Raw genomic sequence first — 20,431 nt, forward strand, 5'->3', positions numbered from 1 at the left:
GCTCCGGCCCCACGGCCCCGTCCCCACCCCCCACCCTTCCCACGTAGCACATTATCTTCAAGAAAAAGTACATCAGTCATGCATCAAATCAAATTCCATTGCGTCTTTTTTTTCATTTTTCTTCCTTTTTTTTCTTAAATTACATCTGAACACAGAACACATAGAATAATAAATACTCTTGTAAGACATGACTCCAAAAAACGAGAAACAGAACACGCCAGAGAACAGAAAGGTCTCCCTCTTGCTCTCCCTTCTCTCTTTCCTAAAGGACTCATTGAAATAAGGTCTGTAAACGCCGCTGGTCCTTCCTGGTGCTCAGTGTCTCTCTCTCTCCCTCTCTCCTCTCTCTCTCCCTCTCTCTTTCCCTCTCTCCCTCTCTCTTTCCCTCTCCCCTCTCTCTCTCTCTCTCTCCCTCTCCTTTTGCCTCTGACCACTGGCCACCCAGATCCCGCTGCCCTGACATTCAATATGTCTCCCACGGAACTCATCACAGAAACGACATACCATCGTCTGCAAAATTATAATTTAACGGTATAAAGCTTCAAGTCACGTATTCCAAAAACTAGCTAAGGATTTTTTTTAAATCACATAAACTATACATTAAATATCTTGAGGTATTTCAGAGAAAACTGTCAAAGGCTCGAAGGAGCTGTGCTGGAGGTGTCATTCCCCGTGCGGAGATGGTCTTTGGTATGTGGCAACCAGCCGGGTGTGAGGCGACTGGGCGAGGCGCCTGGGGGCTGGGGGGCAGGTGGGGGGCTGGTGTGCGCGCGCATGCGTGTACCCGTGCCCACGTGCGTGCGTGTGTAATCCGAGGGTGTCTGATAAGGATGCTTCTGTGACTGGTGTCAGTCCGGCCCGACGACCCCACCGCTGTTCACCATAAAGTGAAGGACCCCAAGTCACTTCCTGACTTTCCAGCAGGGGACAGACCTTGGACTCGGGGGCCCGGCAGAGGGCGTCGGGGAAGCTCTGTCCCCTGCAAGCAGGTGTTCTGTCCAGTGGGGCCAGGTGTTAGTGGGAGGTGGAGGGAGGGGCGGCGTCCACCCGGACCCCAGCGCCCGGAGCCCAGTGACGCCGCGGAAAGGCCGGCGGCCGGCGAGCGCGCGCGCGCATGCGCGTGTGTCTGAGGGAGGGGTGGCTGCTGAGCGGGAACGGGGACCCTTAGCACTCTGCCCCAACACCCAAAGGTTCTAGAAGCATCACTCAGATCCAGCTGCTTGAAAATCGGGGAGAATAGCGAGTCGATAAGGACAAGAGAGCATCACACACACGTCTTTGGTTCAAGAAAAAGGCACTCATCGACCTCGCTGCCCTCTCCCTCTCCCTCTCGCTCGCGCTCTCTCTTCTCTCTTTCTCTCGCTCTCGCACTCTCTCTGCTCTCTCTGGTGGGTGGCGGGGGCACCTGGGGGGAAGGGCCCAAAGCAGACCCTCACGCACTCCGAAGCCAGGGAATCCTAGCATCCAGCACAAGTCCTTGGGGGAAATCTTTGGTATCAGGCGTGATTTTTCCAATCACCGACGTGAACATTTGAGTGAGGTAGCCTTTACCTGGGGAGGGGGAGGGGCACTTCACTAGAGATGTCTCTTGCATTCTCAAAGGGGGAGGGGTGGCCACCTCCCAGGGAGGCAGCGGTCCGGGCGGGTTTTGGGGGGGGAGAGGTTCCTTCTAGTCTCCAGCCCCTGAGCCCTGGGCGACGGGCTTTTGGGATCCAGCTGCCGGCCAGTCCTGGAGGTCACCCGGACAAGGCGAGCAGGGAGGAGGGAGGGGGAGGTGCTCTAATTCATTTCTGATCCTTCCTTACCCTTTGTCTTTTTTTTTTTTTTTTTTTTTTTGGCAAAAATGGAGCAAGCAGATTCCACCTCGTTTATCACCTTCTTTCTCTCTTTGGAGAGAAAGCAGCGAGCACAGGTCCACCCCTGCGCCCCTGCAGGCCCAGCGCGGTCCTCCCGGCGCGAAGAGGTCGGCGTGAGTTCGAGGGTCCGGAGCAGACAGCGACGCCGCGACACGCAGGGGCTCAGGTGCGCTCCCGCTCTCCCTGGGCCCGTTTCTCCGTGGAATCTGGGTGTTTTCTTCTGTTTCCTGGGGTCGGTCTCTTCCTGTGTGTCATTCATCAAGGTGCCTAGGCGGTAAAGTGAATGGGCAGAAGGTGCGGGGAGGGAGGCGTCTCGAATTACCCGCTTGTTTGAGCTGCCGTCCCCTCCGGTCTGGGACAGGGTGGGGCAGGGGGCTCGCCTGTGGGTGCTGGGCGGTCTCCGCGGCAGGCCCCTCCCCAGACGTTAAGGCAGGCAATTCTTGGCACAAGGAATCCTGGCCGCCGGGAGGGGCGGCTGGGTTCTTGCCGGCGGATCAGGGTCGTCTCGGTGCGGGTGGGGGCACTGCGAAGATCCAGCTCGACGTGGGCTTTGGCGACTTTGGAGAGGCTGGGTTCTCGAGGAAGGGTCTGCGGAGGACCGCTCCGTGGGGGCGGGGACTGGCGAAGGAGGGGTTATTCCTTAAATTCATTTTTTTAAATACCCGGTTTATGTTTCTAGTATGTGCTTCCTGACCCGCTTTCGGGACGACACGTGAGCCCTGGTTTTCCTCGAGGCCCCCCTGAGCGTCCTGAATGGAAAGGGAGCTGGGGAACTCCTTTTCTGTCACCCCCTTCCCTCCGGGGTGGGTGGAGGGCTTCCTTTGGCCTTAAGGGGATTGGGATGGAGGGAGGAGGGGGCCCTTTTTGTGCACTGGGGCTGGGGGTGTGCTGCGTCCCTTCCCTGGGTGCGGGGGGCTCGGACGGCACCCCCTCCAGGCGCCCCCTGAGGCGGGTCTCCGGGCCGACAGGGTAGGGGTTGGGGGGACGTGGGAGGGCAGCGCCCAGGCCGTCGAGGCGGAGAGGGCGCAGGGCCGGGGGCGGGGCGGGGCTCAGGCCTTGGAGAAGGTGGCGGAGGCGCCGCCAGGGCCCCCGGGGGCCGCACCGGGCTCCTCCGCCCACCGGTTCATGCAGCGGCGCCGCGCGTTCATGAAGAAATTGCTGACGGTGTTGAGCTCCAGGCCGAGCTGCTGGGAGATGGTGACCTGCATTTCCTTCGACGGCCGCTTGTTTTCCTTGAAGATGGCGATCAGCGTGCGCCGCTGCAGGTCGGTGAACACCAGGCGCTGCTTCTTGGGCTGCAGCGCGCGCTCCTTCTGCTGCTCCTGCTCCTTCCGCTTGCAGGCTGCGGGCGGGCGAGAGGGACGCAGCGCCACCGCGCGGCCGGACGGAAGAAGACAGGCGACACAGGAAAGACGGACACATCCCAAAGCAGAGAGGGACAGAGGGAGACGCCAGGAAAAAAAAGAAATACGGGGAAACCCGAGCGGTGGAGGGAGAGACAACAGGGGGACAGGCCGAAAGGGACAGGGAGACACAGAAAGAGACCAGGAGGCAGGAAGAAGGCGGAAGAGACAAGCAGTAATGGAAAGGGAGGAGGGCCGCCCGTAGTGGGTGGGGAGACAGAGACAGAGGACGCAGGTAGGGCGGGGGGTGGGGGAGACAAAGAGGAGACACAGTGTGAGCGCACCTGCACAGGCATGGGTCATCCCCCTCAAGCCCCTTCTGCATGCTAGCCCCCTCCCCAGCCTCATATCCCCCAACCCCTCCCCGCCAAGAATCCGGACCTGGAAGAGTAAAACACCCAGTGCTGGTGACTTTCTACCCTCCCTTCTGCCGCCCACACATGGGGGTGTTGGGGGAAATGACATGGAAACTCTACATGTGAGGTTTTGGCTCAGTGTAGACTTGGGTGAAAGAAACGGTTAATTAATAGGCCCTTAGTGTGCTGTACACCAGAAATTGACACATTGTAACTGACTATACCTCAATAAAAAAATTAATAGGTCCTTGGGGGTGTACCCCAAGCCCCAGTAACATCTCCCTGGAATGATGGGACAGTAAGGTTCTCAGAAGGGGTGTGACAGTCCATGCCTCCTTCCCTGGGCTGTCCTCTGAGGCCTTACCAGCTTAGGGACTCTGTATTAGGCTAACATTGGTGTCCACTGCCTGATTCTGATATTTGAGTCCCTGCTCTGGCCTCCCCCTGACAGCAGCCTGAGACTGAGGCTTGGCTGCCCTCAAGTCCCCAGGGGACCCTCTGCAGCTGGGAGGATTAGGGAGGGGTGCAAGACCTCCCTCTCCTGGGGCCACCTGGCGTGGAGCATAGAGAAGGCTGCAGGAAGCCACCTCGTGGTCAGTGGGTGCTTGTGGGGGGGGGCAGCAGCATCTCAGGGTGGTGGAGCTGGGCTGGGGCCTGTAGTCCTGCTCTTCCTTGCCCCAGCCCCCAAGGGGTCCCCTCCTCTCAGTGCTATGGGGGCTGGTGGGTGGAAAAGATGCCCAGCGACTCTGTCACCCCCAGGAGTGGCTGGTGGCCTGCTGGGACCACATGCTGAGCTGGCCTTTTTGGTTCTGGAACATTCCAAACCAGTTGGCGTGCCAGATCATTGTCCACACGTATCTGCAAGAATAGATGAATGTCCCCTGCACTGTGGCTGGTTTCTCAGGGACAACGGGTTCCCCTGTGTGAACTGAGGTACCACTTCTGTCCCAGGATCCCTCTGAACTGGAACACACGGGCTTCTAATTGTCTGTTTCAGGTTTTATGATTAAGCAAGAGTGATCGCCAGAGGTTACTGGACATTCCAGAAGAGCAGCTAATGAAGGAGAGAGACAGCAGGTGAGAAAAATGGTAGAACTGGAGGACCATCCTCGCAGACGAAACAGGCAAATCAGGCAAAGTTATCAGTCATGTTCTTGGATGTAAAAACACTGTGCTCGTGAAACAGGGATGGGGTTTTGTTCAACAAAAAGGGCAACAGAAGGGTAAGGCAATGCTCTTAGAATTTAAACATAGAATAGCTGGAAGAAAGTCAATGTAAGGATTGCAGCATAAAGTTAAGCAAATATCCCTGGAAATACGACACGCGGATGCCGAGATGGAAAATGAGGGAAAGGCGACACAGTTAGAGGATGAATTGAGCAGGTTTATCATCTGAGCAGGAGGCCACCCAGAACTCGAGGAAGAGAAGCCCAAAGAAATAATGAAAAAAAAAAATCCATGGTTGGAAGACATGAGAGTTTAGTTTAAAAGAGTCCAGGAAATACTCAGCTCAATGAATGAAAAAAGACACTCCCTGAGACTCATCCTTGTGAAATGTCAGGGATCCAGGATGAAGAGAAGATCGTGAAAATTCCCAGAGAGGAAAGCCACATGCCATTTGGAGGACTAAGTATCAGAGTGGCTTGGGGCCTTTCAAAAATCAGGAGCCAGTGGAACTGGGCCTTCAAAATTCTGAAGGAAAACTATATTCAGCAAGAATTTTGTGCCCAGCCAAACATCAAGCATGAAGGTGGAATGAAGATATAGTCAAACTTTCAAGGTCTTCTGAAGTTGACTTCTGTGCACCCTTTCTCAGAAAGCTACTAGAGGATGTGTTCCATCACAATGAGGAAGTAAATAAAAAAAGGAAGCTGTGGGATTCAGGAAACGTGATTCATCCTAGAAGAAAGGGAAAAGAGTTCCCCCAAGGGAAGAGGGGAGAGCCTGAAAGACTGCAGGAAAAGGCTTCAAGGCCACCCACCCAGATCAGAGCAGGAGCACCAAGGGAAGCGGAAGGGAAGATGTCCTAACGTGTTGGTTTTGCATTTCGTTGGGGAATGTGGGAGGAGTTTGTGATTGGCAACCACTAACTCCTGGAAAAACAAACAGCTGTACAAGAAAGGAAATGCAATCCCAGCATTCGGTGAGGTAAACCTAGGGGATGAACAGTGTACCAGGCAGACTTGTATACAGAATGGGGGGGAGTGAGAACATTTGTTCATATTTTATCTGCATAAAGAAATGTTGGAAGGAAGTGCCAGAAACTGCCTTGACCTCCCATCTCCTTGGAAGTTGGCCAGCCTGCAAGGGTCACAGGGAGGAGGCCACATCACCCATTCTTTCAAGGGAAAACTGAGTCTCGGGCAGCAAGGCCAGGGAAGACTCAAAACTCAGCCCAGGCCTTTACATTCTGAGAGAAGCCCTTCTTGCCCACCTGTTGTAATCTTCAATTCATTTATTCCCCCATGCATTCATTCATTCATTCATTCATTTAGCAATTTACTCATGAACTGACTATGCATTTACAGGAGGGACAGAGATACAAATACTCTTTGGAAAGCTTGCAAGAGCTTTGCATGTTGAGGGTCTTTCATGTGCTGCATCTTTTAATCCTTATGATAATTCTTTAAGTCAGGGATTTGCCTTTCTGTTTATTCAGAGAAGGTAAGCCACTTGCCCAAGGTCGCTCAGCAAGTCCTGGCAGGGGCAAGACAGAAGCAAGGGTTGACTGGTCCAGATGGGAAGGAGGAAGGATGTGGGTCTCCCCTTTGCCACCTGCCTCCCCCTCCTCCAATCAAGTGCCTAATGGGGGCCCCAGAGGCTGGGGGAGTGGCTGGGCGAAGCAGAGTCGTGAAAAAACTTCGCATTTTGTCGATCGCAGCAAAAAGAGGCTCTGCTTGCCCCCCTTCCCTGCATTCAATCTAATTACAGCTCCTCACAGTCCGGATCGATCTGGGCTCCAGTTGGAGCTGTTTACAGCGAGCAGCTTTTGTCATTGCTCCCATCCCCCACAGCCCCCCGGTGGTGCCGGCCTGCAGGGCCCTGCCCCAGGCGGAGGTGCGAGTGCAGTGCGCGGGAGGCAGCCCAAAGCCCCCATCAGTGGGCCCGTCCTATCACCACCCTCCCCCCATCAGTATCCCTCCAGGCACCCAGGATCACCCCGGCCAGCCCTAAAAGCCACTGCAGTCCCTGGAGGCAGCTCCAGGAGGAGGAGAGGCCTGGGTATGGGCCCCTTTCACAGAAGTGAAAACTGAGGCTGTCAGAGAAGGACTGACCAGGGAGCAGGGCTGGGTGAGAGAGGCCGGTGCACAAGCCCGGGAGTTAACCTCCAGCCCCAACAACCAGCCTCGCACTGCGGTGCTACTGCAGTGACCACCTCTTCCACGATGATCTCCCCTGGGCAGTGCCACTGTGGTAGCTGCACTCTTCCTCCATCTCCTCCCCCACTGTCACCTCCTCCACCAACAGTGTCGCTTCTTCATCATGCCTTCCACCTCCACCTCTGTCGCCTCATCTCCACCGCCGTCAGTACCCGCCTGCCACCATCACCTCCACCACCTGCACCCCCCCCACAGCCTACCTCCATCACCCTCGCTGCCATCACACCAGCACCACCTCTGTTCTCATCTCCTCCACTTGCACCCCCACCACCGTCACCTCCGTTTTATCACCTCCACCATTGTCACCTTCCCCCACATCATTTCCGTCCTTTTGTTTAAATGGAGGTTCTGGGAATGGTACCCAGGGCCTCGTGCATGCTAAGCACTACCCCACCCCCATCACCTTTCTTTTTTATCGCCACCATCCCACTGCTGTGTTTTCTTCACCTCCACTGTCTCCTCCAATATCCTCATTTACACCGTCAAACCCCAAAATAGGGTCCAACTTGTATCTGCCCGGCAGGTCCCCTCAGCCCCCGGCCCCCTCACCAGGGCCTCCCAGCCTGTGGTGACTCCTGGGGGTCCCAGAGGCCCTGAAGGAGACCAAAGGCCGTACAAAAGAGACGGAGACCGCACTCTCAAACCAGCACCTCCACGGAGCGCCCAGCAAGCGCTAACGGTGGGCCTTCTTTCTGCAGTTCTGGCCCGCGGTTCCCGCTGTGACCGGCAGGGGGCAGCTGTCCCCACTGCAGCCCAGGGCGGGGCCCCTGATAGGCGGTCCCAACCCGCTGGTCCGCGTCCAGGTGGCGGCAAAGGGAGGTGAGTTGGGGAAGACCTTCAAGTTCCCTTTCACTTCAGACCCTCTGGGATTTGCTCCCACAGCACCTCTCTCCCTCCTGCCTCTTGCCTTTCTAGAAAGTTGCTGCCCGTCCGCCCCGCCGCCGCCGCGGATTACTGCGCGGTGCCGGCCCTCTGAGCCACAGCTTCGTCAGCTGGAAAATGGTCTCAATCACGATCCCTGCCTCGCCAGGCTGTGGGAAAAGGTTTAGCCAAAAAAGTCCTGAGTACGATGGTGGGGCTGAGATGAGGCTCCAAGCTTCTATCTAGGGCCCCTGGGAGAAGCTAGGCCCTGGGACCCACTTGCAGTGCAATCTTGAGACTTTTTTCCCCTCTCTGGGCCATCCTCAAGCCTCAGCACCTCTCTTGGACTCTTTCTGGAGAGGGGAAGGATGGAGAAACTGAGGTTAGGAGTAGAGAGTTGGACTGCCTCGGTCAGAGAACTCCTACACATCCCTCAAGGCCCAGCACCAGTGGCCCTTGCCCTGGGGAGCTCTCCCCCTCACCTTCAGCAGAGCCCTGGTTCTCTCCGCTATGGGCCCTCTCACCCAGTGCGGGAGGCTGCTGGCCAGCTGTGTTTGTCCAGCAACTCACACCCCTGGTGAAGCCCCCTGTGTGGGCGGTAGGGCAGTGAGGAGCCTCAGCCCAGACTGGAAGACTCTGCCGGGGGAGACCCAGCCAGCCGCTGCCCTGGAGGGCCAGGCAGGGCAGTGGGACCCGTGGGAGGGCCCTCAGCGGGGAGCACCCTGTCCTCCTCAGCAAGGGAAAAGCTGAGGCCTGCTGATGGGCAGGGATTCAGCACCCCCCCTCAGTGGATGGACAGAATCAGGTCTAAACTGGAAGGAGCCCGCTCACCCCCATCAACTCCTGATAAACACCCCATCTGCTTCCTCCTCCTCCCTTCCCTTTCTCTCCTCCTCTCCCTCCTCCTCCCATCCCCTCCCCCAGAGGCCCATTGTGGTCTGGGTGGGTGATGGTGTGTGTGTGTGAGTTCTGCTGCTGGGCCTGTCCTGGGCCATCCCTGGCCCCAGCTGGCTGACCACACAGGCATCTGCCTTTCCCCTGTCTGTTGGGTGTGTGGACGAGGTGGTGTGTGCAGGGCACTTTGCTGCCATTGGGAAGGGTGTCCACATGCAGCAGACCACACACGTGTGAGTAACGGGACAACCTGTGAAGGTAGCAAGAGCTGTCTATGCGCCTCTGGAAGAAGGTGGGCAGGGATCTGGAGGGGCGTGCAGGGAGAGGCCCAGAGGAAGTGGCAGGTCAGTGGGCAGCAGGAAGACCCAGGGGCCAGCAGACCCAGCATGACATTTGCTTGTAGCTGGCCTCGGAGGTGTAGGGGTCGCAATGACACTCAGAGGATGCGGGATGTGACTTGCTGGATGTGACAGCCAGTGTGGGTGGTGCCCCAGCCTGCGCCCCACTGGGTCTGAGTGCACAGGGAGCAGGCCTGTGGCCACCTGGACCCCCAGGGCAGTTTCTGTCTGCTGGCCCGCCCCAGATGCGGGCGTGAACCCACTGCATCGCCATTCCGGGTCAGGGTCAGCAGGGATGCTGGGCCTGGGTTCCAGAAGCCGAGTGGCCTGGAGCGCACACTGTGGACATCAGTTTCCAGGGTTATCAAGCGGGCGCGGTGCCCCATGATCCTGAGGGGGGGGGTGTCCCACCGTGTCTGGGGCCAGCTGGAGGATCTGCAAGTTCTGAATGCCTGCGGCTGCTCCCTCCTCCCTCTCCTCCCTTCATTCAGTGGCTTATCAAGCACCCACTGTGTGCACTGTGTTTGTGTGTGAGGCTCTGCTGAGGACAGCCAGGAGTGAGACGAATGCAGCCTCCACTTCACGGAGCCACAATCTGATATTCGCACAGTAACAGGGTGGCTGGCTGCTTCTCGGCGCAGCGGGGGACGGAGGTGGGCATGGGTGGGCTATTCCAGGGAAAGATGTCACCCAGCAGGGCTCTGAGGGGCCTCTACGTGGGAACAGACCTGGGCATGGAAGATGGAACTGGACACAGAGCTGATGTCATGATGTTTGGGGACAGTCGGGGAGAGGGGACAGTGAAGCCCAGGGGAGAAGAGGCAGGAGCCAGGGTGGCACCAGGGGGTGAGCCGTCTCCCCCCATGAAAGGCTGGGTTTGACAAGGGACAATAATGGCTGGACAATCGCCCCAGAATTCAGCGATGGGCACCCCTGAGCGGTTGTCCTTATCCCTTTGTGTCACATTCTGTACAGCACCCAAAGCCACCACTGAGCCACTCATCTGCCCCCATGCCTGAACCCCCACCAGTGTCTGTCCACCTGGGCACAGGGTGGGGGTGTGGGAGCCGGAGCTGCTGTCCCCCTCCCCTCCGGCCACCTTCTGCGCTCAGCTTAGCTTCTCCGAGCAGACAATTCAATGCGGAGCCTGGTCTCCAGCTGGGATGATGACCTGTTTCCTTGACGACACGTCCCGCCCTGGCCACCAGCTGCCCGGCCCATGATGTGGGGCACATGGATGTTCCTCCCCCCTCTAGGGGCTTGTCTCCACTGGGCTGAGCTGCCCTGAGCACCCCCCACTGGCCTCTCCAGGCCAGAGACAGTGAGTGACTTGCCCAAGGTCACACAGTGAGTCACTCTGAGGGGAGCCTTGACCCTCTTTATCCACACCCTGTGCCCTCAGGGGTTCCCAAGGGTGAGTGAGCGGAGTTGTCTCCAGGAAGACAGTGCTGAGTCAGGCCCCTGCCCTCAGATGAGGACCCCCTCCTCTGTCCTGGGTGCCTCTCCACTCTGTCCCTCCTCCCCTGCCGCCAGGCACACACCTCCCCTCCTGGCCTTTGAACACCTTGGCGGTTACCCAGCCTCTGGGAGAGGCCCCACCTCGCTCCCTCCCCCTGCTCCCTGTGATGGGATTTTAATGGCCACATTTTCAAATTAGTTCTGAGCTTTTCAAAGACTTATCAGGGAAATGAGTATTTCCATTTGGACTCTGGGCCACCCCTGGAGGGGCACTCCAGCTGGTGGTTGCACCATCTGGGGTAGGGGGGCAAGGGTGTCCAGGGGCAGCTCCCATACCCCGAGACTCCCTCCTCCCCATTTGGGCACCACACACCAGGCAAACAGCATCAGTGGGTTCACAAGTGCCGGTAAACACATGCGCGCGCGCGCACACACACACACACACACACACACACACACACACACACAGAGCTTTTATTAAAAAAAGTTAAGAAGTCACAGCAGCCAGCAGTGGGAAATGGATTTGAAAAAGATGACAGGAAAGGAACCAGCGATAAGAAAAAGAGTAGTGAGGCCAACGCAGAAAAGGTGGGGAGGGACCCAGCAAGTCAGTGACTGGGAAATTAATCATGAGATAAACCCACAGGCAAAAGGGTGGCCCGGGAAGTGTTCACGGCAGCCCTGGCCGAGGCGTGGCGTGGCGGGGGACTGCAAACCACTTGAAATGGCCTAAGCGTCCACTGGGCGGGGAGATGGTTGGAGAAAGAAGGAATGGTTAAAGAGAATACTGCGCAGCTGGCAAAGATGCCCCCAGACTCTTTTCTGATGTGGCTATTCTGAGCGTCCAGGAGTCGAAAGCCCAGCAGAACCAGGGGCTCTCTGTTGTTTTTTTCAAAAAGAGGAAAAAGAAAAAGGACGTGCATTTACAGACTAAGTGTAACCTCTCTCCAGGAGAAAGAGAAAGCGTGGTTTGCAATAAGGAGGGCGGCCTCTTGGTTCCGCTTAACTTTGGAGCCTGGCGAATGTGCCCGCTGTTTGAAAACAAACAAACAAACAAAAGATACAGCGTTTTAAAAGAATGGGGTGGGGGCAGAGGGCGGAGCCGCCGCTGTTGCTCTTACGCATGCGGGAGACTTTTGCCTTATCCGCTTCGTGTTCTCACCGGGCTGGGGATTCTAGTATCCATTTGCGGAAAAGGAGGTACGCAGGGGGAAGCGCATCCTTCCTGGGGCGCCCCTGCCCCCGGCGCTCTGCCGCCCCTGCTCAGGGCCGCAGCGCCCCGACGCTCGGAGCACGCAGAGCGCGCGAAGACCCCCGCCGCCTGGTTTGGGCGGGGAGGGAGGCGAGCCCCGAGGCAGCTCCCACCCGGCAGGATGTGATTTCCCCCAGGATGGGGGCTGAGCTCTCGCGTCGAACGCCCGCTGGTGCCCCTGAGGCTCGGAGGCTGCGGGTGCGCGGTGCATGGGTCTAGGTCTCCTTACACGGGGCTGCGTGCGCCCCCGTCCCGCCATGCGGTGGAGGGCGGATGCGCGCGAGATCCTTTCGGGTTTGGGAGATCCCACATCTGCCAGGGACAGACGTGTCCCGGCTGCACTCCGTGGCTTTCTCGGCCCTAAGGGGGCGGCATTGGCCTGGTGGGGGAAGCTGAGGCACTGACATCTCCAGTGCGCCCACAGAGGCTCTGCGGCGGTTAGGGAAGCACGCACCCCTGCTGTTCCCGCACCAGGTCCCCCATTCACCCGCCCGGGTCACGGCGGGGAAGCGACCCTCTCCTAACCCCCTAGCACCGGGGAGTGGGCTCCAATGGCAACTGACCAGATGCGGAAGAGAGGTGGTCCCACGGCCCAGTTCGTGGCCCACGAACAATTCCCAGGCACCTGCGCAGGTGTTGGAGGAAGAAGATGGGTTCTTCCCTACGTCCCCGCCCCCGGTGCCGCCTCAGATACGCCAGACCTGGCCCGAGGGAGGGTGGGGGGTCCTGAGCCAGAGTCGCAGGTGCTTGTCCTAGTGCGGATATCAGCGTCTACACTTGGGTCCCGGGAGGATGTACGCTTACATCCCCGCTAGTTCACATCTTCACTTGCATTCCCATCTACACTGCGTCTACACTGTGTCCTCGGCACATCTACACTTCCGTCTCCTCTCCTTGGTGGCCCGAGACCTTGGTGACGCCTCTCCTTGCCCGTTTCCATCTGCCGCCAGGCTGTGCTTTGTGCGTGTGGCTCGTTAGGTCTAAGACCCCCTCCCATCTCCACATCTGTGCACAGGACAAGACTCCAGCGGCTGGAGAGCCCTGTGTCCTAGTCCCACCCACAGCCATGCCTGCTTGGCAGGTGGGAAACTGAGGCTGCAGGTGTCCCCGGAGTGCTCAAGGTCACCAGGGTCTCTCAGGCCACCCTTGGCTCCAGCCCAGCCTCTCTCCTCCCCCATGAGTGCAGCCTTCCTTATTGATCAAGGGGCATATTTAATTAAAAACCTGTGCTCCCTGGTTAAGCCGAGCTCCCCACTACATACAAAGACTCTGACTGCAGGGGCCTGGCCTCCATCCTTACAGCCTCTCTGGCTTTCCATCTCCCAGCCTTTGTCCTTGGTGGTTCCACCTGCATCCGAGCAGGACAGAAAGTTAGGAAGTTTCCTTCTCCTCTGAGCTCTGAGGAGCCACGAGGCTGGGTGCCAAGCAGAAAAGTGACAAGCTCTGAGTTACCATAAAAAGCCCCCTCCAGCTTCAAAGAGAGGACACCAGGGGTGGGAGTGGAACCTGGAGACCAGCAATGAGGAGGAGGTGGCCAGAGGTGGGTTGCTCAGACTAGAGTGGTGATGGTTGATAGGGAGGCAGCACTGTAATGGGAGGGCGGTTAGGGAAGGTGGCTGGGTCTTGGTTAGTCCTAGGATTTTAGGCTGTGGAGACTTCAGAATAAAGGAGCTAAAGGCCAGCGCCAGCCCCTTGCCTGCAGATTAGTCTGTGTGCTTCTCTGTGAAGTAGGGGTGACCATCCATTTCTCCCAGGCAGGAAGGGATTATCAGACCTGGGGTTCAGGGAGGGCTGGACCTCCAACACGGAGCCCAGGCTCGCTCTGAGGGCCAGCAGCCAGGAGGGGGTAGTTTGCCAGGAAAAGCAGAAGCAGTGGCTCCGAGCTGGGAAGGAGGAAACTGGGACCCAGCCTCGCACACCCTCCCTGGAGGGTCACTGGTGGTCCCTGGGTCGGTGCGGGGGAGTCTCACGTGGGCCCCATGATCATGTCCTCCTGTGAGTCACAAAGGAAAAGTGCAGGCCTCCTCTCCTGGCCCAAGGGTCACGCAAGCTCTTTGTAAGGTAGACCTTGACATGATCTTCAGAGCCACCCGCCTGTCCCTGGCCTCAGTCCACTGAGCTTCCCCTCCCAGCCGTGTCTCTGCTGGGCCGCCTGCCCGGGATGTCTTCTCATCCTTGCAGGAGGTGGGAGCCTGAGCACCCGCAGCCAGGCTTCCAGCCCCTCCCCCGGCTCCGCCCCGCCCCCACCCCCGCTCTGCCTCCCCGTTTGCTGCCCGCGAGGCTGAGGCTGTCCTCCCTCCTGGAGGAGCCGGCTCCACTTCACACCAGGTGTGCGGTGTTGCTGAGTGCCCTCCTTTCACCCTTGGCTTGATGGTCCGTAAAGTGGGCTCAGTATCCAAACTGGCTTAAAAGATCCTTTTGTGGGATGGCTTCTCTCATTCCTGATGGGTGAACCTAGGAGGAGGGACTTGGGCATCCCAGCCGGCCCCCACCCCACCTGACAGCCTGCCCCCTCTGTTCTCTCCCCCCCCACCCCTGCCTGGGGGGGTGGGGGGGAAGAGCCAGAATCGCTGCCCCTGGGCAGGTGCCGGGGCCACCCCACGAGGGGCCTGCGGCCTGGAAGGAGGAGGCTTTTCTGGGGGACCGGGGGCTTCCTGCGCAGCCCCACATGGCTCTGACACACACAGCCCCATACAGTCTCCCTCCACTCAGTGCTTCCCTGTGGGGGCCTGCAGTGTCCCCTGGGGGTCCCCAGGCCCCTTCTGGCACCCCTGCTCACTCCCTGTGGCTCCCATGAGGCACAGGCTGCCAGGGGGCGACTCAGGCCCTCCCTGAAGATGAGGAGATGTAGGTATGAGGTATGATTAAGCAGCGTGGCCACAGAGGACAGGCTCTGGGAGAGCATCCTGAGAGGCTGGGAGGCAGGGTTGCCAAGAATAACCTCAACAAGCACCTACCAGGTGGCACCTGATTCTGTCCGTTTCTCAGATGAGGAAACTGAGGCTCAAGCCTTCACCCAGAATCAGTCAGTGACAGAGACCAGGGGAGGCTGGGTCTCTAAGTTCCCTGCTGGGATGTCTTTCGTGAGGGTCTGTAAGAGATGTGGACCCTTGTGGTTCCAGGCCAGGTTTTACAGAAGGCGCACTGGTCTTTGCGGGGGGGTGGGGTGGGTCCAGAGCGCTTGCTGGGGGGTGAATAGCTATCCCTCCCAGCAGAACTCATGGACTGGACCTCGTAGGCTAAGTCTCTTCAGCCTCAGAACCCCCGTCCCCACTCAGCATCTGTCTGGGACTCCACCTGTAGACTGGGGAGAGAGACAGGGGCCGAGCCTGTCCTCGGCTCAGGATGGGGGTGGGAGGCAACTGCTGTGGCTTTACCAGCTCAACCGCCATCCCCTCCAGACTCCCAGAAGCCCTGCCACCGCGATGCCCACCCACTGCCAGCCCTGATGTCCGCCATCCCTCCGCCCACCCCCATTAGCTCTGGTGCTGGCTCCCTCTCTGCCTCAGTTTCCCCCATGCTGGTCTCCTTCATCTGGGCTCAGGGCTCACCAGCAGGCAAAGAGGGGAAGAGGGCTCTTCTTTCAATCGCCTTCATCTGATATTTTATTTTCTATATATTTTCTGATCAGTTACAAAAAATACTTTTCCTTCGGAGTTGCAATTTAAACAATATTTGAAGACAGCCGAAGCTATCGACCCAGCGACGGTGATGAATTAGAGACGGTAATTCGAATTCATCGACCGCCCCGCCCCCGCCGAGGAGTCCGCCAGCCCCTCCCCCAGCCCCTCTCCCGTAATTACTGTTTGAGATGGAGTCCGGGAGGGCTTCAAAGAGGCGGCGGCTCAGAAGCTGCGGGACTCTGACGACAGTGGCGTGGAGTAGGGCTAGTGGCAACCCATAGCAATGGGGTTGGAGGGGTTGCAGGATGGGCCTTGCCCAGACTAGCGTGCCCCAGAATCTCAGACTATCAGACCCAGAACCTGGTCCCCCCAGTGTACACACATTTTACAGAGAGGTAAACTGAGTCACAAAGAACAGTCAGGTGCAGAGGCAACGGTGTGGGGGGCCCTGAAATCTACCTGGCCAGATTTCTTGGGTGCTTCAGAGAAACAAAGAAGCCACCCTTCCCACTTCAGTCCCAGATCCGGGAAGGGGAGAGGAGTGGGAGCTGGGCGGTGCAGGGACCCAGACGAGTGGATCCCAGCAGAGGGGCTGCGGCTGGGAGCTCTCACCCCTCCTTTCCAGCCTCTCCTTCCCTGTCTCTTTGTCTCTCTCTTTGTCCTGTTTTGGCCACTCTCCGTCTGTCTTTCCCTACCTGTCTGTCTCTTTCTCTTTCTCTGCCTCTGTGTGTGTCTTTCTCCCTCCTTTCTCTCTCCTGGTCCCCGCGCGGGGGCGGGACACCCCGACGGGACTCCGCGAGCAGCTCGGCCGAGAGACGAGGTCGGAGGCGGGTCAGCCCGCGCGGGCCCGACTGGGTCGCAGAGGTGCGGAGGGGGAGAAGGCAGGCGGCTTTCGCTGGGCCCGGGATGGCGACGAGGGAGGAGGAAGGGCGCTGAGCGCTCCCTGCCGGGTCGCGGCACTGGGAGGCGCTTTGGGCTGCCGTGTGCGGGGCGGCGCGTTAGGCAGGGGCTGCACCCCGCCGCCTCCCCCTAACCGCCGCGATTTGCCGCCACTTAACCGCTTTTCATTTGCGCAGCGACCGGAACTAAAGGCCTCTCAGCCGGTCCGCGCCTAATTACCCCATGGCCCTCGGCTGTCCGCTCTAACATCCCAGGCCCTGCCTGGCAGTGTGGACCGGCTTGGGAGGTGTGGCGGGTGCCCAGGGCCCGGAGGGCCCCGTGTACCAAGGGGGCAGTGGGGTCACACTGTGGGCAGAGGGCTGGAGGAGGGGGCCAGGCCGGGGGTCACAGTTCAGTATCCCCTGGACCAGTGCACCTGCCAGGCCCTGCGCGGCCCCCCTCCACTTGGCACGCCCCTCTGAGACGGAAGCTATCCTGACTCCCGCTCGAAAAGAGAAACCGAGGCTCAGAGAGGTGAGACAGCTGGCTAACACCACAGAAGGCAGGGAGGCCCGACTGTGATGCAAACAAATGAGTCTCAGTTTCCCCTCCCCTCTCTGTAATTATACCGCTGGTGGGGCCCGGCACGCTGCAACCTGGCACTACTCTCCCCACAGCAATGCCCCCCAGCGAACTTCTCCCCGAGGCTGGGCATTCTAAGACACTCTGGCCAGTCTCTCAGGTGGCCCCAAAATGTGCCATTCAAATATTACTACTGGATCCTGTTAGTTACACGACTTGGCAGTGAAAAAAATGGAAACTGGTGTGTGTCCTTTGTGTACACACATGTCAGACACAGTGTCCCTGAAATACATGCGCTGGGGAGGAGGTGGAAGGTGGCCGATGTGGCAAGGGTCGAACCCCACAAGTTGTTCATGCGATGAGGGCCATTTAGCAGCCACAGCATCAGAGCCCTGCTTTTGGCCAGAGCCCTTGAGCGTGCTCTCTGCTACCTGGTGTCACCTGTGTTGCACGGGGCTGGCCATGGCTGTGTGGCGATGTGACTCAGTGTCCCCTGTGAGCACAGCCTTGTCATTGCACTTGCCTTGGGGAGCAGGACACAGCGGATCCTGCCTTACACCAAATGGTCCATGTTCCTGACGCCATTTGTAACCTTTCACAGCAACCTCCCCGCACACTTGGTCACCTGACACGTAGAAGAAGCATTTATTCCCCTCTTCCCCAAAGTGGAGAATCTAGGAGGCCTGTCAGATGCGCAGCCAGTCACCTGGCTCTGCAGAAGGGGAAACTAAGGCCCAAGTGTGGGTGCAGGCTCCCCAGGTGGTTGAGGATGCCTGGGGGGAGGAGAGTAAGTAACACAGACCCTTCTCTAGCCCCCCCCCCACCGGCACCCTCTCTTTTCCTGCCCCCCAGCCTGGCCCCTTGGCTGGGGGCACAGACAAATCCCTCCCTGCCTCACCGCTCAAGGGGCTCCTGGTTTGAGCCCCAGCCCACTCCGTCCCGCCCCACTCGCCCCTGTGTGCAGAGAAGTGATCGATAGGGCGCTCGAGGCGGCTATTGTCCCCGCGGCTGGGGTGGCTGCAGCCCCTCCCCAGAGCACCCAGGGAAACACTACCCCCCAGCCAAGCCAGGCCACCGCGGTGAGAGTGGGGGCTCTCCTGCACCTCCTGCCACCCAGGAGAAGGGGTCTTGGCCAGGACGTTTGCTGGGGGCAGGTGTGGACCCAGCTGTTGTCAGCTGGGAGGGAGGAGGGGGGAGTTGAGCATCAGTGTGAGTGAGAGACCGTGACAGAGGCAGAGAGAGAGAGAGAGAGTGACAGAGAGAAGAAGGAAAGGGAAGACGAAGCAAAACGCAGATACCCGTTTGCCCTGGCAGAGAGAGAAGTAGAAATGAAAGAAGCACGGAAGGGAAAAGAGACCAGCGGGGTGCGCGCACCGGAGCCGGGAGCAAACGCGCGGGGCTGGTGGAGGGCTGGGGTGTGAAGGCCTCCGGGCGGCGCGGGCCGAGGGTCCCCCGGGCCGCCCCTCCCCCGCCCGTTCTCCGGTGACCTTTGCCAGCGGCCGGAGAAGGGGAGGGAGCTATCGATCGCCGAGGCCCAGCTACAAAGAAGCGCGCGCTGGGGCCGGGGGCTGAGCGCGGGCCTGGCCCTCCCGGGCCGCCGCGGGGCTCGGTCCCGGTGCTCTGCCCCGGGGCTGGAGGCGCAGCGAGGGTCTGTTCGGGAGGAGGGGAGTAGCACCCGGAGCTGACAGCGGCGGAGCCTCTGGGGCATACCCCCCACCCCTCTACACATATCACACACACAATGAGCGACCCTGCTGGCAGCCTGGGGATCCTCTGAGCAGTCTAAAAGGATCCAGGGACCGCCTCCCCGTTGCGGGAATGGCTGGGCGGGAGTCTACCGGGGAACGGCGGCAAAATACTTTTCTCCTTTTCGGCGACGGTACAGACGGTCAGGGAGGCAGAGCATGCTCTGGTCTCCCGCAAGATGGCCCCGGGCCGGCGGCGGGGCGCGAGGCCCCCGTTTCGGGAGGAAGCCAGGGCGCCCCGCTGCCGCCCTGCTTGGTGCTGGGGAGCACCTTGCCGGGCCCCTAGGGTCGTACGGCGTGCGCCGCGCTCCTACCTGCGAGGCGCAGCGCCGACATGCGCTGGAACTCCGGCTCCTGCAGCCACTTCCACATCCTGCGGAAGGTCTCGCGGCCCGACTTGAGCTTGCTCCAGGGCTTGGGGTTGCGCAGCAGGTCGGAGAGCGTGCCCTGCGAGCGGCACAGGATGCGCTGCGCGAAGATGGCCTGCGGGATACTGTAGCGTTTCAGCTCCGCCGTGATGCGCTGTGCCACCTCCTTGGTGTTGATCTCCTCCGCCGCTGCGCCGGCCCCGGGGCCGCCGTTCCCCGCTCCTGGGCCGCCGCCGCCGCCCGCGTGCGGCCCGTGCGCCCCGGCCGCCGCCAGCCCGCCCAGCGGCGCCAGCAGCCCCGCGGTGCTCCCGCCGCCGGCGCTGCCGCCGCCACCACCGCTGCCGCCGCCGCCGCCGCCGCCTCCAGGCAGCCCGCGGGCCAGCGCGTCCTCCGCGCGACCGAGCAGCGCGGCGTGCGGATCGAAGGCGGCGGGCGGCAGCAGCTTGTCCCCGGCTAGGTGACCAGGCGCTCCGTAGGCGGCCAACGGCGGTGGCGGCGGCGGCGGTGGGGGCTGCGGGGCGCCGTGCAGCGCGGGCGGCAGCGCGTTGGGCAGCGGCGACAGCGGCGACCCCATGGCGGGCAGCTCCTTGCCGTAGGGCCCGTAGAGGTGGCCCACGGAGGCAAGGGCCGCCCGCTCGTCGCGCATGAGGGTGAAGCTGCCGCTCACGCTGGCGGCCAGGCGCTGCGGCGGGGGCGGAGGGGGCGGCGCGGCCGCCGGGTGCGGGTGCGCGTGGGGGTGGCCGCCGTGTGCCCCGGCTACGGCCGCAGCCGCCGCGTGCTGGTGGAACTTGTCGGCCACCGCCGCGAGCGGCGGCAGGTGCTGCAGGGGCGTGAGCGTCGTGTAGGTGCCGCCCAGGCCGGGCGCCTCGCAGGCCATGCCCATGGCCGGGTGCAGCGGGCCCGCCAGCTCCCCGCGGAAGTCAGCGCTGCCGCCCGCGCCGCTCGAGCTGCCCGCGCCCCCGGCGCCCCCGCCGCCGCCGTCCAGCAGGCTGGCCATGCCGGCCACCAAGCCGGGGCGCCCGGGAGCCACCAGGCCGCGGTGCTGCGCCGCCGCTGAGCGCGCGTGGCCCGGGCTCAGCAGCTCGCCCGCCTGCGCGTGGGCCACGCCGTGCAGGCCCCCCAGGCTCTCCAGGCTCAGCTCCATGCTCGGCCGCCGCGCGCGGGCCCCTCGCCGGCTCCGCCGCCTGCCCGCCGCGCGCGCTCCTCGGCGCCGGCCCGGCGCGCTCAAAGCCGCCGCATAGCCCCCGCCCGCTCCCCGGTGGCTGCGCGCGAGGCTGCCCGGCTGCGAGGCGCACCGCCTGGCCCGGCTGCGAGCGCGGCCACCAGGATGTGGCGGGGGAGCCGCTGCCGGCGCCCGGGCCCGGGTCTGACGTCAGCTCCCCCGCCCACCCGCTCCCCTCGCCGCCGCCTCCCGCCGCCTCACTCTCCGCCCTCCC

At 60.7% G+C, this 20,431-nt stretch overlaps 1 protein-coding gene and 1 long non-coding RNA gene across 2 annotated transcripts; one reads left to right on the plus strand and one right to left on the minus strand.

Moving 5' to 3' along the window:
- Window positions 1-2,809: 2,809 nt before the first annotated feature.
- ONECUT3 (one cut homeobox 3) lies at window positions 2,810-20,139 on the minus strand. The gene is made up of 2 exons (XM_032466079.1): window positions 18,942-20,139; window positions 2,810-3,198 (listed from the first exon to the last, which is right to left on the minus strand). The coding sequence occupies exons 1-2, from the start codon at window positions 20,137-20,139 to the stop codon at window positions 2,906-2,908; spliced, it is 1,491 nt and encodes a 496-aa protein (XP_032321970.1). The 3' UTR covers window positions 2,810-2,905.
- Window positions 2,991-9,596, plus strand: LOC116659074. The gene is made up of 4 exons (XR_004314377.1): window positions 2,991-3,121; window positions 4,613-4,692; window positions 7,694-7,814; window positions 7,911-9,596. It is a non-coding gene; the product is annotated as an uncharacterized LOC116659074 (long non-coding RNA).
- Window positions 20,140-20,431: the final 292 nt, after the last annotated feature.

This window comes from Camelus ferus, chromosome 22, assembly GCF_009834535.1.
Source record: "Camelus ferus isolate YT-003-E chromosome 22, BCGSAC_Cfer_1.0, whole genome shotgun sequence".
NCBI lineage: Eukaryota > Metazoa > Chordata > Mammalia > Artiodactyla > Camelidae > Camelus > Camelus ferus.